The sequence below is a fragment of the Aphanomyces astaci genome, assembly GCF_000520075.1.
Source record: "Aphanomyces astaci strain APO3 unplaced genomic scaffold supercont1.21, whole genome shotgun sequence".
Classification (NCBI taxonomy): Eukaryota; Oomycota; class Saprolegniomycetes; order Saprolegniales; family Verrucalvaceae; genus Aphanomyces; species Aphanomyces astaci.
This window is the reverse complement of record NW_009798284.1, coordinates 600102-614722: the sequence shown is the minus strand read 5'-3', so window position 1 is coordinate 614722 and position 14621 is coordinate 600102. Positions and strand designations below refer to the sequence as shown.

The window sequence follows — 14621 nt, the reverse complement described above, 5'->3', positions numbered from 1 at the left end:
TCCGAGTATCGGCGGGACTATGCCCGTGCGTAGGATGAGGTTGATGATCACCCGTTCCCTTGCTCGTATGCATGCAGGGGCAGCGATCCAGAGTTCCTGGGAGACGCCCCCATATCCTGGGGATACGCGGGTGCGGAGGCTGCTGTCGCAGCGGGCTTGCATGTCTTCATCGTAGTGGTAGGTGTCCCAGGTAGTGCCCGCAGAGGATTGGAAGGCTTGTGCAACTTCGTCAGGTCGGTCCATGTCCTGGAGTAGCCAGTCGCGGACGAAATAGAGACATTTTCGCGGTCGGTTTCAAGGCCTGAGTGGAGGTGCCTGGGACGCGTTGTTTTTTCTGCCGGGGGGATCCAGTTGTCCAGAAGGTGGGGGAGGCCCGCAGCCACTTCATCGCGGTTGGAGCTGTATCGCGGAGGTCCATCGGTTGGACGGACAATTACGCTTTGTATAGAGATGGGCGGTGTAGTATTGCCCAGGGCCGAGCGGAGAAATTTCCGGGTTTGACTACGGTTAAACCATGCCGTACGTTGTTGAATCCGTGTTAGGCGTAGGCTGGTAGTTCGCCAGTCCCGACGTTTGCGGCAGACCTTGGTCCATCGTGCGAGGCCCTGTCTGAGCCAGTGGTCCCAGTCGGGAGTGGGGTGCTGTGTGGTCGGCATGGTAGTCCACCATTCTCCTATGGCAATAGCATCAGCGCGGTGCCAGCACGTGGGTGGGAGAAGGGTGGGGTCACGGATCCACTTGGGTCATTCCACTAGGTGGGCGAGGCGGGTGTATTCCGTGCCAGTGCGCGGGGCCGCCTCGTGGAGGCGCAGCAGTTGGCGTAGCTGTGCGGTGCACCGGTTGGTTCGCTGTATCGCTTCTGCCCTGTTGAGGGCTTTCTTAGTTTGACTGGTTTCGCCCCATTTGAGTTTCGCGATGTTGTAGAGGATGTCGTACAGGTTGCGGATGGCGCCATCGAGCCAGTCCCCGATTTCCTGGTGGGGCCATGCTGTGGCGGCGTTAGGGGGGGTGCTGGGGTGGGTTGGGGTAGTTTGCCCTCGCTGAGGAGTTTGGATGTGTGTACACCGAAGGATGCTATGTCAGCCTTTGCAAGGTTGCGGGTGTTTACAACGCGGATGGGTTTGACCCCAGTAAGTCGTGATGGGGTGTGGTCGCCAGGGCACAGGTCTAGGGCCATATATGGAGTGCCTGCATGGTCGCTGGAGTGGAGTGTGTGCAGCCAGATGCCACTGGCTCCCACTTTGTGGGCTGTTCGGGCTGAGATGTAGATGTCATCGAGAGCGACGGCCGTGTTGTTGCGGGTGTGTGTGTGCCGTTGGAGGTTAGGGTGGCGGTGACGGAAGGAGGTGACAAGGCCTATGCTCTGCGTCCATTGTTGGAAGGGGATGCCGATGTATGGACGTCCTCCTACGCCAGCAACACAGTGGCCTTGACCCAGTCCGCATTGTGCACAGCCAACACCCTCAGGGTGCCCAAACCCGCACCATCTCCAGCCATTTATTCGTGGATGACGCCCTCGACATTGCGACCACCTATGCTGGCATACAAGACCGAGCACGCATCTCCAACACCTTCACCGGCCAATCCGCGTCCGGCGGAGTATTCGGTGCTGACAAATCCTTCCTCCTCTACCTATCCCCCCATGCACACCCAGCCATTGCCCTCAACGACGGGCTTGGCGTTCCACAACCCATACGCGTGGTCGCACCCTCAGAGGGTTTCCGTCATCTAGGTATACATCAAGGCACCGACAACCAATGGGAAGAGACCACGCGTGCGGTATGGTAGCGACTCAACACCCAAGCCGATGCCATAGCCCCCCGGGGGCTAAGAAAGAAAGAACTAGTGTACATCATCAACTCAGTCTGGATACCGAGTGTTCTCTACCGAACGGCCATCCGTGATGCCATCAGCATCGCACCAGCCCTTGACACCCTATTCCGTAAGACGGCGCGCCGGGTCCTCAAGCTACCCCACGACCACCCCACAGAGTGGTTCTATGACCCAACCGATGGACTGGGACTGGTCCACTGTGAACGTTTCAGCCACAGCCAACGCTTATACCACTTCATCGGTATTGCCAACGACCGTGGCTACCCTACACATGACCTCCTCATGGAATCACTCGAGGCCTACCAACTGGATAGCGGGCTTACTGACCACCCCCTCGCCTTCCGCATACACCCACCTGCCGCAGATGGCACACTTCTAGGCACGATGCTCCGGGACCTTGCCACTTTCCAGCCCGCCCTCACCATCACTACGCAATGGCACCAACCAGCCGCCAGCCGTCCGCTTCGTCCCAATGACCGCCCAATCTGGGCTCACCTTACACCGGCCCTGAGCACAACCCTCATCTCCATCAACAAGCTCCACGCCAAAAAGGTACGCTGGGTGGGGGACATCACAAATGACAAGGGCACCATGCTGCTCAGCCTACCGTCCCTCCGTACAAAATTTGGATGGACAAATCTCACGCTCCAACGGTTTGCACCCATTTGGGACGCCATCCCCAAGGCTGAGCCACCCGCCCCACCGGTACTTCGACAACAAACGCTACAGTGGGGGCCCCATCCTACCACCCAACACCTGCCTCCCCCACAGCCAAACCCTTACCGCACGTCCCTACCATACCTCACACACACCCTCGATCGCACATATTTTGTCCCCACACAGGGCTACGAAACTCTACATATCCCGGTTCACGCCATGCTAGTAATCCCACACCACCTAACTCAACCGGGTAACCGACCCCCCACCCTCAGCTACCGCATTGGACGACGAACTAGCCTCCAAACGCGCCAAACCCAGGAAGGCATGGAGATTGCCATCACCTTCTGGCATGAACTACGTAAAGACTCGGACATCTGGTACTCCCCAACACCGCGCGAAGCACGAGGCCGACACCGCCTTGTGTCCATTACGGGCTGTGCTGTACTTACAGGCAGCCTCCTACCCGCCAGCCGAGCCCAACGCCTCAAGTTTATTCCCTGGACCGACACGGCCTGGACCAACCCACGCACACACATCACCCACAAAGGGGAAAACAATCATACCATCATTGCCTCAACTACCGGGCGAACTACTGACCTGGTACCGAACGCTACGGGGCACCAGCCCCCCCCGCACGCGACGCCAGCCTGTACCACCTGTCACCGCCTAGCGGACACTAACATCTGTCGCGATTGTGGAGGTTGGCATCACCCGGCCTGCATCCCACACTGCCGCGTCGTTCCGCACCACAGCACACCGACGTACGGTCTACATACCCTCCCCCGACGGGATGTACGTACCCATGCGGTGGGTGACGGCAGCGACACGCACCAAGGAACCCCGGCCGCGCAAAGTACATGGAGTTACATGGGCAGAGATGGTACTACCCTCGCTGGGTCCATCCAAGTACACGCCAACCACATCACACCCACACGCTGTGAACTCCATAGCCTGCTAGTGGGCCTCCATCACTCTGGAGATGCTGCGCTCCAAATCTGCGACAACACAAAAGCCATTGGATTGGTTGTTCTCGCCAGATCCCTCAAACGTCGCGGTGGCCTCCCACGCTACAGCAATATCTACAGGGTCGAACTCCGCTCACTCATGGCGCTCTTCACAGACAATGGATCCTTTACCGGCGACTGGACCCAATCGCACCAGGACCCCGATGACACGACTGATCCCACTCTCCGAACAAAACGCCTATTGCTCGCCGAAGCGGACTCACTTGCCACCCTAGCCCACCAGCTTCTTCCACTTACGAATTATGCGCACCTCATTATCCCAGACTCATGGGAGCTGCGTGATGAACACGACAGGCCGGTCACTGGGGCGACGGTCCCATGGCTAGGTGCAGTGTACGGACGTCGGGATTGGTCCAAGGTTCAAGCCCGCAAACCAGACACCCGCCGGACTGTTCAGCCACTCCGACTCCCCACCGGGGAATCTGTAAATGGGACCATCCTGCCCTCAACTTCTACTGGCGCGCCATATGCTATACTTTACACACCAACGCCCGGAAACACCGCATACAACCACGCTGGGAGGCCCACTGCCGCACGTGCCCCGATCTCCCTGACACGCAGGAACACCGATTCGGCCTCACAACTCCCACCTGCCCCAAGGCCGTCGCACTGTCACAACACATCCTTCTCGCTACACAAGCGGTCCTTCCACAAGGCTGGCTACCAGACCAAGACATATACATTCCTGGACATGGCACGACCATAGCACAACTCTGGCCTGGACCTAAACGCCCACAATGGAAAACCCGCGGCGGTCACCCATTACCCAACACGGGTAAATGCATGATCCCCCTTACCGCGCTCCGCTGTGTACATGCCATACACATGCAACGCCTCCTTGGACCCCCCTGACCAGAATCCCTCATGCTAGCCACCTCCCAGCTATCCTGGGAAACGAACCAGTGCCCAAAGCCGGGATCCCTACTACCGCGCTGGCTATATCACACCGCCCTACGCTCCACCCCCCTGCTTGCACCACGCGACTTCTGGTTCGGACAGTGGATGGGCAGCCCCAATGGTGCTACTTTTCAGGGCCCACTTGGACACTCCCCCCACTGCATAATCCCCCGCCCCCCAACAAACCATCACTGGTGGATTGATGCCACACACAACCCATACACCTCCACTTGGTGGCGCCTCCAAACCACGGCAATACAAGCCGCTACCTCTCACCAAACACCGGCCACCTACTGGTTTGTCGTACACGATGGCTCCTGCGGCCATAAAATGGCTGACCAGCTCCAAACAACATGGCTACTCACCATTCCCCCGGGCCAGATCAAACTCCGTCACGTTTCCTCCATATACCACACCCCTACCCCAACCTAGGGCAAACTCGCTTCCGGCAATCCCACCGCAATCCACATTGGTTTCTTCACCACTGGCAACACAGTAGCCCTACTCGCCTCGGCCCAGCAGCACTGGACATCAGCACTCACATTAATCGACGCTATCCATTGGCTCCGACGGCCTCCCCCGACCACTCAACTCCGCCCAGAAGAAACTACTACGACGGCCATCCCAAGACTACTTAGTGCCCCCACACACTGCCTCCACTGGGTCCAATCCTCCATCCCCACATACGACCAATATGCCTTTGACACACGCGCATACCTCACGACACAGTTTCCGGCTATTTACCAAGCTACCTCCGGCTGGAAAACCTTCCCCACCATGACACACACCACATGAGCCTGGGCAGCCGCCCTCACCCACCTCCACGCTCCTCGTCTCCATACTCAATGGTTCAAGGCGCACTGGGCCGCCCTTCGCCGCCACTGGCAATCGACATGCACTACTAATGTGGACCACATACGCACCGCAGGGGAACTACCCCTCCTCACCGAGGTAAATAACAACATCCGGCTCAAACGCCGATACCATGATGCCACCCCCGTGGGCCATGATCGACGCATCGGTGCCCGCAGGGCTCACCTTGCAGCCAAGACACTACAATGGCACACTCGAAGGATCTCCTCACTACCCCCCTCCCTCCCCCCTCGTGTAGGCTACGCCGACCCTCCACTTCGGCCACCACGCCTGCCTCCGGACCCAGGGATACCTCCACCAGCGGTCTAAGCCTCCTTATCCCCTGGAACCACAACTAGGTTTGCAAGTAGTTAAGTCCGCTAGCTGTCAATGCAGCTAGTACGCGGCCGAGGCCATTAAGTGCCCGCTGAGTGATTTTAACTCTACAGCGTAATATCAATATCAATATTAAGATACAAGCAATCGGATACAAATTTCACGATAGCAGGAATTAGATACAAGTGATTTACGAAACAAAAACGTTTCGTGATTGCAGTAGTCTGGTGCATTTTGTTTCGTGTTTGTTTCGTAAATCGTGTATACTTGTATTTACAGAGGGGTTCTTAATTTCTCGATGGAAGCGGAATTTGCCCGACGCTCGTCGTGCACGAAGCCTTATACTCCGAGTAACCGGATGCCGGTCGTGTAAAAACCGTATTATAGAAAGTAAATTAAAACCAACACAAGCAACACATCTACGACGTCTACGGCTCAAGCACCAACGTCCATGTCTTCCATGTTCTCAGCACGGACATAAAACGGTTCAAGGCGGGCCATGTAGACATGCAACCGATTCGGCTCAATTCCTGATTCATTGTTGAGTTGAATACGATATAAATGCATTGAATACCTGCAATTGCCTCGTCAGCTTCGTGTTCCAAGTATTGCATGCGAAACACATTACGAGTCTGTCCGTCTGGCGGTGGCCCCATAAAGGCCGCGACTCGTTCGCGCAAAGGTTTCTTAATGCGGCTCTTCAACGCCGGCCACATATATTCTCGATTGGGTTCAACATCGGGGAGTACGGCCCTAGTTTTAAGAACGAAGCGTCTTGAAGCGTCATGTTAGCGGTCATTCGTACTAAACAGAGAGACGCACAGGAGTTTGTGGTGCAGGGATGGCCTCTTCCATAGAGCGCAGATTCAAGAATGGTGAGAGCGCGCGAAACTATCGGAGGTTGGTGGAAATATATTGAAAATAAGCTGGAATTAAACGCAAAATGGTGTAGTACAGCTGTACTTGTTAAATGTTCAATACGTAGTATCATAATACTGTACGTACGTAGTATTAATGTCATATTTTGATGTAGTATTAATCTGTATTCGAGTCGGGGACCAAAATAGTGTTTTTTACTGCGGTCCTGTATATGGCGTTTTTGGTCCTAAGCTTACCACTTTCTATCAAACCCCTACCATCCGTATAATTCAGCAGTTATTAGTATCCCCCGAAATACCATACTCCGAGTACTTCGTGAAAATAATCGGTATTTGGTGCACAGGATCGATTACTTCCCCCGGTGCACGAACAGTAGTCCACCCACAGTTTATAGTCAACGAGCGCCGATTAATGCACCCCTGTAGAATTCACCAGACTGTCCTGCATACTGCACGACTTAGGTCATCGCGTAAGGGCATAACGTTATCCATTTTTGCGACTGATTTGTTGGACTGTGAATCATGATGGCATCATTTGGAGTACGCAATATACCAACACTGCACGCCACAGGTCTCATTGCACTGACCTTAGACTAACCTTAGGTTTTACTCATGTTATGTATTAGGTCGAGTATGGGTTGCAATAGCTCAGTCTCATTTCCAGTGAAGTCCTTGCACTATAGTAACCTTCGATAATAACTTCAACGGAATCTGCCAACCAATTGACAACTTCCAGTCGCAATGCGTCACGTCATGTCTTATGCCGAAAAAGCACATGCGGTACAGCTCAAACTCCGTCCTACCAACGTCACACGCACAGTCTACAGGAAATTCAAATACATCCGCCATCGATTGTTCACATTGTCTTAGTCTGGAATGTGTCACATTAAAGACAGACCTCCTAAGCCGACCGCATGTTTTTGTGGCGCAAAGCCCTAACGTGCGATGTCGTTCAATGATAGACCAGCGTAGGAGAGCCTTTGGGGCGCCTAAAACTAATGTCAGCAGCCCTTGTGTGTGCGGATTGCATCATCGGAATTGCGTTCACGATTTTGAAGTTGAGGTTAAACCGAATAACAATTTTTAACCAGATTCCGGATAACTATCATACAGAGCAGGCATCGGAAACCCATATGGGTAGGGAAAATTCTTTCCCCTTATTCCCCTATATTTAAGGAGGGAAACCTCCAACCCCTGGGAAATAAGTAGGGTATAGTTACTGAATATTTCCGTAAGTAAAATATTAGGGGCCCATAGAAAAAGTATTTCTTCGAATTCGGCAAACGCACAACAGTGGTTTGTAGGATTGTACTGTAGGCCCTCGTGCCAGAAAAGGTTGCGATGAACACCAACCTGGTACATTCGTTCAATTGTGGTATACTAGTTACTAGTATACCACAATTGAACGCTACTAGTAACTAGTAGCCAGAAATGGCTTTAACCCAAAGCAACGATTGATTGCCTTCGACTATACCTCCAACGAACGGCTCAGTGGCAATCCACGTAACCTCAAATAGCAAGATAAGCCCATTTGGTCCTTCGCGAACATATCCAGTAATTCAGTCCATTGCGAGCTCAAATCGTCGCCGACTGGTATCATCGGCATTCGTTGACGTATCTTTTATCTTGGCCACGTCGAACATTGTTGAACGCTTGTTCTCGGCTGCCAAAATGATCCTAACAGACTACCGCCAACGTTTGTATCCTGTCCATGTGGAGACGCTGCTTTTCCTGCATGTAAACCAGCGATTTTGGGACGCACAGGTTGTTCAACAAGACAAATTTGCAGCGCGAGTTCCAAGTCACCCTTAGGGAAAATAGGGTCCCTAAGTAGGGGGTCGTTGTCAAAGAGGGAAATATAGTGGGGCAGCCAGTATGAATATTTCCATAAGTATGATTTCATTTTGATCATCTTCCCTACTATTCCATAGTATTTTTCCGAAGCCTGATACAGAGTACTAGTACTATGTATTCAACGTCTATTATCTTTATCTCATCATTTGATATCTACTTGCAAGCTTACAGGTGTCGTCGACTTGCTGCTCGAAACAGAAAATATGACTGGCGTATCGATCATCCTGCAGCTTGAACAGGTCACGCCTTGCGCCTCTGGAAACCTCTAACAATTGCAATACAATGGTATGGACTTACGAAACACGGGCGAAACAAAATGCCGGCTATAAGCAGGGAACACGAAACAAACTGTGTCGTAAAGCCAAAATATGCAATTTTCATGTACTTGGATTATGTGTACTTCTGAAAGTATGTCGACATATTTTGGGTTTACGAAACATGCTTATCCCGAAGATAATTGCCAAATTTACAGTGCAGGTCGCCACCACCAGTCGGCGATAGTAATAACAACGAGGCAACTTACAACGCTGGAGCGGTGCTGGATGGTGGAGACAGCTTTCTGCTGTCTTCAGCATCGCCCTAGCGTCGCCATCCCCGCACTCGTCCAAGCCCAGCGCAATAGTGTCAATCCTCAACAATCTCGATCGAACTCACCAATATTGAGTACAAGTAATTACACTACAGTACTACTAGTGTGATGATGTTATGGCTCACAATAATAAGATATCGAGGGTTGTTTCTGAGGCTTGACGTCAATGGGGCAAAGATCACCGACGGAGCACACAAGGGGATGTTCGGGGTGTTCGGGGAGGACAGGCAACTCAGGGGACCCGGGGAAAGCCGGGGTAGCTGGGAAGGACGGGAACACAGGGGGTTGAGCAGTCGACTCAGGGAACCTGGGGAATGCGGGGTGACTTGGGTAGGCTGGGAGACGTGGGGACCCGGGGTAGCCGGGGGTCGCGGGGAAGTCCAGGGTGACTCCGAGGATATGCAAGGAGTATGGAGCGACGCGCCGTGGATAAATCCAGCAACAAGCCACCACACATACACGTAGACAGGTCGTCTGCGTTGCAACATCGCACGGATCTGTGGCCCGAGATCTGTACCGAGGACTTGGCTGGTACTGGTTTGGAGGGCGATGCGGGTTTCGTACACTTGGTCGACAAGCGTGTACGGACTTCAACAGCAGACTTCTTGGGGTGGGTCGTTCAGGGACTGTACTGCGCAGGGTCTAAGCCATACACTGCAAAATGTGAACTGTTATTATGTATGTTATGTAAGATGAAAGTATGTAAAGCTATCCTAAAGCCAATTTCCCCCCGTCGATCTGGTCGAGACTTGCCAGTGCTGTCGTCACGTCTCTAGGGCAAGGCATGGTGGTCGATTGTGGTCCAAAACACTGGTCACCATTGGTCGAAATCCCTTGCATCTGCAGCGGCTACCGAGCAGCTCAGACTTTTGGTGTGGTGTTGACTACAGTGGTGCCCAAACGTATGAACCCGCATATGCAGCGGACATTGCAACATAATCCTGATTTGTAAGAAGTGATCCCAGGGCATGATTGTTGCTGAAAGTGTAGACCCATGACCAGCATCTCGGAACAACCAATGGCATCTCCAGCACCAAGTCCCACCCTTAACACGCAATCGGCAACGCTTCCAACATCCGATCCCACTGTTGAAACGCAACCAAGATACCCAGGGAACCCGGGGTGCCCTGGGTCTCCAGGGAATGTTGGTCTGCTCGGGAATGATGGGCTCATTGAAATGTTGGCCCACAATGTTGGTTTGACAATGGTTTTACCACACTAGTCCCAAATTACCTCCACGTTTCAACTTCGACTCACCTCAAAATTTGACTCATTGGTACAAATTTCTACGAAATTTGTACCAATGAGAAGCTGGGAATTTTGCTTGCTTATATTTATATTACAGGTTTGTTGGATAATGTGCACACTACATTATCATCAAAATAATATTGCTCCTCAGCGCAGAATTAAAATCACTCACCGGACTTGATTAATGTATCGTCAAATGGGTAACAATATGCATATACAGAGGTAACATAAACTCTATAATATGATTATCCTATATGAGTACTCATCGCTTGGGTTCTGCTCGAGTCAGGCAGACATCCATGCCGTAACCATGGCGGCAGTCCTCGTCCTGTGTATCGAAAATGCTCATGTAAGACGTTTGGGCCAATTGGCTCGACCACTTGCTTGTTCACAAGAGGCAGTTCACGCTATGCAATGATTATCAGTCTGATTTAGGACAAATTTAAATAAATCCTCGAAATAAATACGATTTCGTACCGTAGTTCGTAAATCAAAAGTGTCCAGATTTCATAAGTGTCAAGTGGGATTTTCTCATAACTTTATGCGCTTGTAACTCTAGCAAAGAATTACTACCTCTGTCCGAAAGTAGTTGCAACATTTGAGATTGTTGAATTCCGATAATAGTTGCAATAAATATCGCGAGTAATTCACCTGTAACATGTTGAATAGTATTTCAACGATTGCAATTTCGTACGAATTGCTCATTTGACTGTTGTATTCTAAATCTAAAGGAATCACATGTGGGTGCAGATAATATGAAAATACCGGACAAAATGTACGATAATACGGATAAACTGGTTAAAGGTGGAACTTAATTCCGGATAGAATCGTTACATCCAAAGTATATAGGATAAAGTATCAAACTTGGCCGCACTCCGGATAAATACGTTACATCGAGGATATCTTGGATAAGGTAATAAACTTGGATTCTTGATTCACTCTTTCGATTCCGGGTACTCTAGGACGGTATTAGTTTATTCGTATTCACCTTGAACTTCTCTATCAAAGCATACCTCTAGTTTTCGCTATTTCGATAATCTTGAATCTCATTATTAAATTATTCTGAATGTTGCAACTACTTCTGGACAGAGGTAGTAAGAAAGAGAGTTATTATCACACCAAAATCCCAGAAGGAATAATACCTGCAATTTTCTACGAAATCATTTTTTAGAGGCAACTGTCAACCATTCACTGTACTCCGTCCAATTACTTCACTACATCGATTTCACAACTATCACATAGCCGCCCAATTCGATTCAATACAACGTTGATGTGGGCATCGTTGGTGTCTTGGAACTGTGAGATTTCGGGATGTAGCGCACTGCTAATATTTATACTTGTAAATTTGAATATCCTTTCAAAAAAAATCTTCAAGTGCGAAATTCGTAGATTTTCCAACATCTTGATATTTCTAAGGAGCTTAATATAATCGATGGCTCAAGTTCAACGTGATACAACTGTCCTGTCAAACTTTGTATCAATTGCCAAAAGCACCCTCATAGGCACGTACTGCCAATACACTCCCACTGCTAACCGCAAAGAGACAAACCTGGAATGGCAATGGCTTACCCAGGCTGCTGCACACACCACAGGACCACACCACTTTGTGGTCATGGGAGGAGATTTCAACACATATGGCACCAATCCCCTTGACCGCGCTGCTCCAACACCCCGGCCCAGCTCCAACACTGACATGGGCACTGTTTTCCAGCACAGGCGGAACGCATTGGGCTAAGATTCTCCTTCCGCTACCGACACCCCAGCCTCCAACGACATACCTACACTCGCAACAACAGTGATGTAGCCCTGGACGACATCTACATCACATCACGCACCGCCCACAAATTGGGGACCAGTGGCATCTGGCTCAACACTTTACACTCCAGTGATCATGCGGGCACCCCCTTTATGACCCTCGTCCTCTGCCCTGGCGACCACACGCCCACAGGACACCACCCACGCTTGGGAGTGTTGGCTCCGGCAGGGCATAGCACGATGGTCCAACGTATACCGCAAACGGAGGGACTGGCGTACCACTTGCATCCGCCAAACGCATGTACAACAACGCACTGCCTGGTTTCAAGGCCGACAAACACAGAAATTTCTTCGCTCGGCGCACGGGGCCCCTACACCGCCCATCTCCATCCAAAGTGCCATAGTGCGTACAGTTGATGGCCCCCCACAGTACAGCTCCGACCGAGGTGGCAACAGGTCTCAGACACCTGCTCGATAACTGGATCCCCCCCGCCGAGAAATCTACACGCCCCAGACATCTCGACTCCGGACTAGCAGCTGACCGCCAGCTTGTACCAAATTTTGTCCGGGAATGGTTCCTCCATGATATGGAATGGCCTGATGCCGTAGCACATGGGACACCTATCACTACGATGCAGCAATGCAAGCCCGATATGACCGCAGTCTACGTGCGCGAATTTTCCCCGGTCATGGAGGTGTCGCACAGGAACTCTGGATTGCTGCCCCAGCATGCATCCGGGCAAGGGAACATACCATCATCGACCTCATCCGACTTACAGGCCTGGTTCCACCGATTCTCGGACGCAAACAGATGATCTACCTCGCGAAATCAGCCACCGCACACGGCGTGGTGAACCTGGACCCTGGCCTGCCTCCATCGCGTCCCATCACTGTCCAAAGTGCCTTCAGCAGCCACGTCTTCACCGTTATACGGGATTACATCTCTCCCTGCATACTCAACGAAGAGATGCAACATGGCTTCCAGCGTGACCGCACTCTGCAGGACGCAGTTGTGTTCATCTCTCTACTCATCCAACGCGCCGAACGCCGGCAGGAAGAGCTATTTCTCATCTCCAAGGACTGCTTAAAATGTTTCGATCGCATCCCTAGATGGGGCATGGAGTATATCTACCGTAAACTCGGTGTCCTTTCCCTACCCCACCAGCTCATGGCCCACTTTCTTGGGGCCAGCCAAATTGATATCCGCACAGCCTTCGGATGGCTTGACGGCGGCATACGTGAATTCGGACTCGGCCAGGGTTCAATTCTAGCAGATGTCCTCATACGCGAACAACAGGGTGGCACCGACCCTGTACACATCACACACAGTCAACACCCACACGGCACCCAAACACGCACCATCTCCAGTCTACTCTTCGTCGACGACGCCCTCGATGTCCCCACCTCATATCTGGCATCCAAGACCGTACCACCGTACCCAAACAATTCACAGGCCAAACCGCATCGGGCGGAGTCTTCGGTGCAGACAAATCCTTCCTCCTCTACCTTTCCCCCCAGGCTCACCCAGGTATAGCCCTCAATGATGGGCTCGGACAACCCCAACCCATCCAGGTCGTTGCACCCACCGAGGGCTTCCGACACCTGGGTATTCACCAAGGCACCCACAACCAATGTAGTTTTAAGCAATGATTTATCGTGACACTGTTTGTTAACAATACGCACAACGCATTCGAATTGCCAATCAAAGTTAAAAACGTCGGAACAGAAACGGGCTATGCGCAACGGAGTACCACACTCAACATATGAAAACCTCTTAAATCTAAATCGTGAACGCCAAATCTCTAATTTTCTATAATTCTTACCGTACAATTGCATAAATCTACGTGTGACTCTCCCATTCCCGTCCATCACTGGTAGCGAAGGGCCTTAGGAACAATAGATGGAACTGGACCTCTGACGAAGCCATTGAACTTCTCTTTTGAGTTATCTACATAGTGAGGTATACTGGAGGACACCGCGACGTCAAAACTGATTACAGGGCATCGGCGCCTCGCATGTTGTTCATATCCAATCAACCTGAAGTATGGAATTGTGACCTCTCCACTGGAATGCCAAGCCCTCACTCTAGCACTCCAATGTGCAAAACCACTTTTATGTTTGACTGACTATCGTAGTTCGAAACCATCAAGTTTGCATTCCCATTCCGGTTGCCATACACTCAGGAACGGGAATGGGAGCGCGAATAACATGAGTTGCGAAATCTCTGTATTAGTCGTAAAGTACGGTAGTAAAGGTGAGGTGATTTCATTTCGCTGTCCGCCACATTACAATATTGACAGTGAGTCCAATCTCGACATTTCAGCCAACGGGGTTTATGCGTATAAATCCTACAATCCCAAATTTGATTTATTTTCATTTCTATATGTTCGTAAACTTTGACCAACTTCAAACTCGTTACCAGGGGATTATGTTCGTAACTACTACTAGTACAGTAGTAGTTCTTTATTTGATTATGTTCGTAACTACTACTAGTACAGTAGTAGTTCTTTATTTGTAGAAATATTAATAACATTGTGCGTTCCAATCGCTCGTCCAAAATGGCAGCACCATCATCCACATCGACATTCAGATCGAAATACTATCGCAAGTACTAATTAACAAAACGACATTGACATGCTACACTGGTTTACTCCAATTTCATCGATCTATTTAAATTATCCCCACCTCTACCGA

At 51.1% G+C, this 14621-nt stretch overlaps 2 protein-coding genes across 2 annotated transcripts; one reads left to right on the top strand and one right to left on the bottom strand.

The window, feature by feature from the left end:
- Positions 1-47: 47 nt before the first annotated feature.
- H257_09062 (hypothetical protein) lies at positions 48-669 on the bottom strand (the record flags this gene model as incomplete). Its single annotated transcript, XM_009835180.1, has 2 exons — positions 48-399; positions 524-669. The coding sequence occupies 2 exons, from the start codon at positions 667-669 to the stop codon at positions 48-50; spliced, it is 498 nt and encodes a 165-aa protein (XP_009833482.1).
- An 11137-nt stretch (positions 670-11806) lies between these two features.
- H257_09061 (hypothetical protein) lies at positions 11807-12344 on the top strand (the record flags this gene model as incomplete). The annotated part of the gene is made up of 2 exons (XM_009835179.1): positions 11807-11967; positions 12029-12344. The coding sequence occupies 2 exons, from the start codon at positions 11807-11809 to the stop codon at positions 12342-12344; spliced, it is 477 nt and encodes a 158-aa protein (XP_009833481.1).
- Between the last annotated feature and the right edge of the window lie 2277 nt (positions 12345-14621).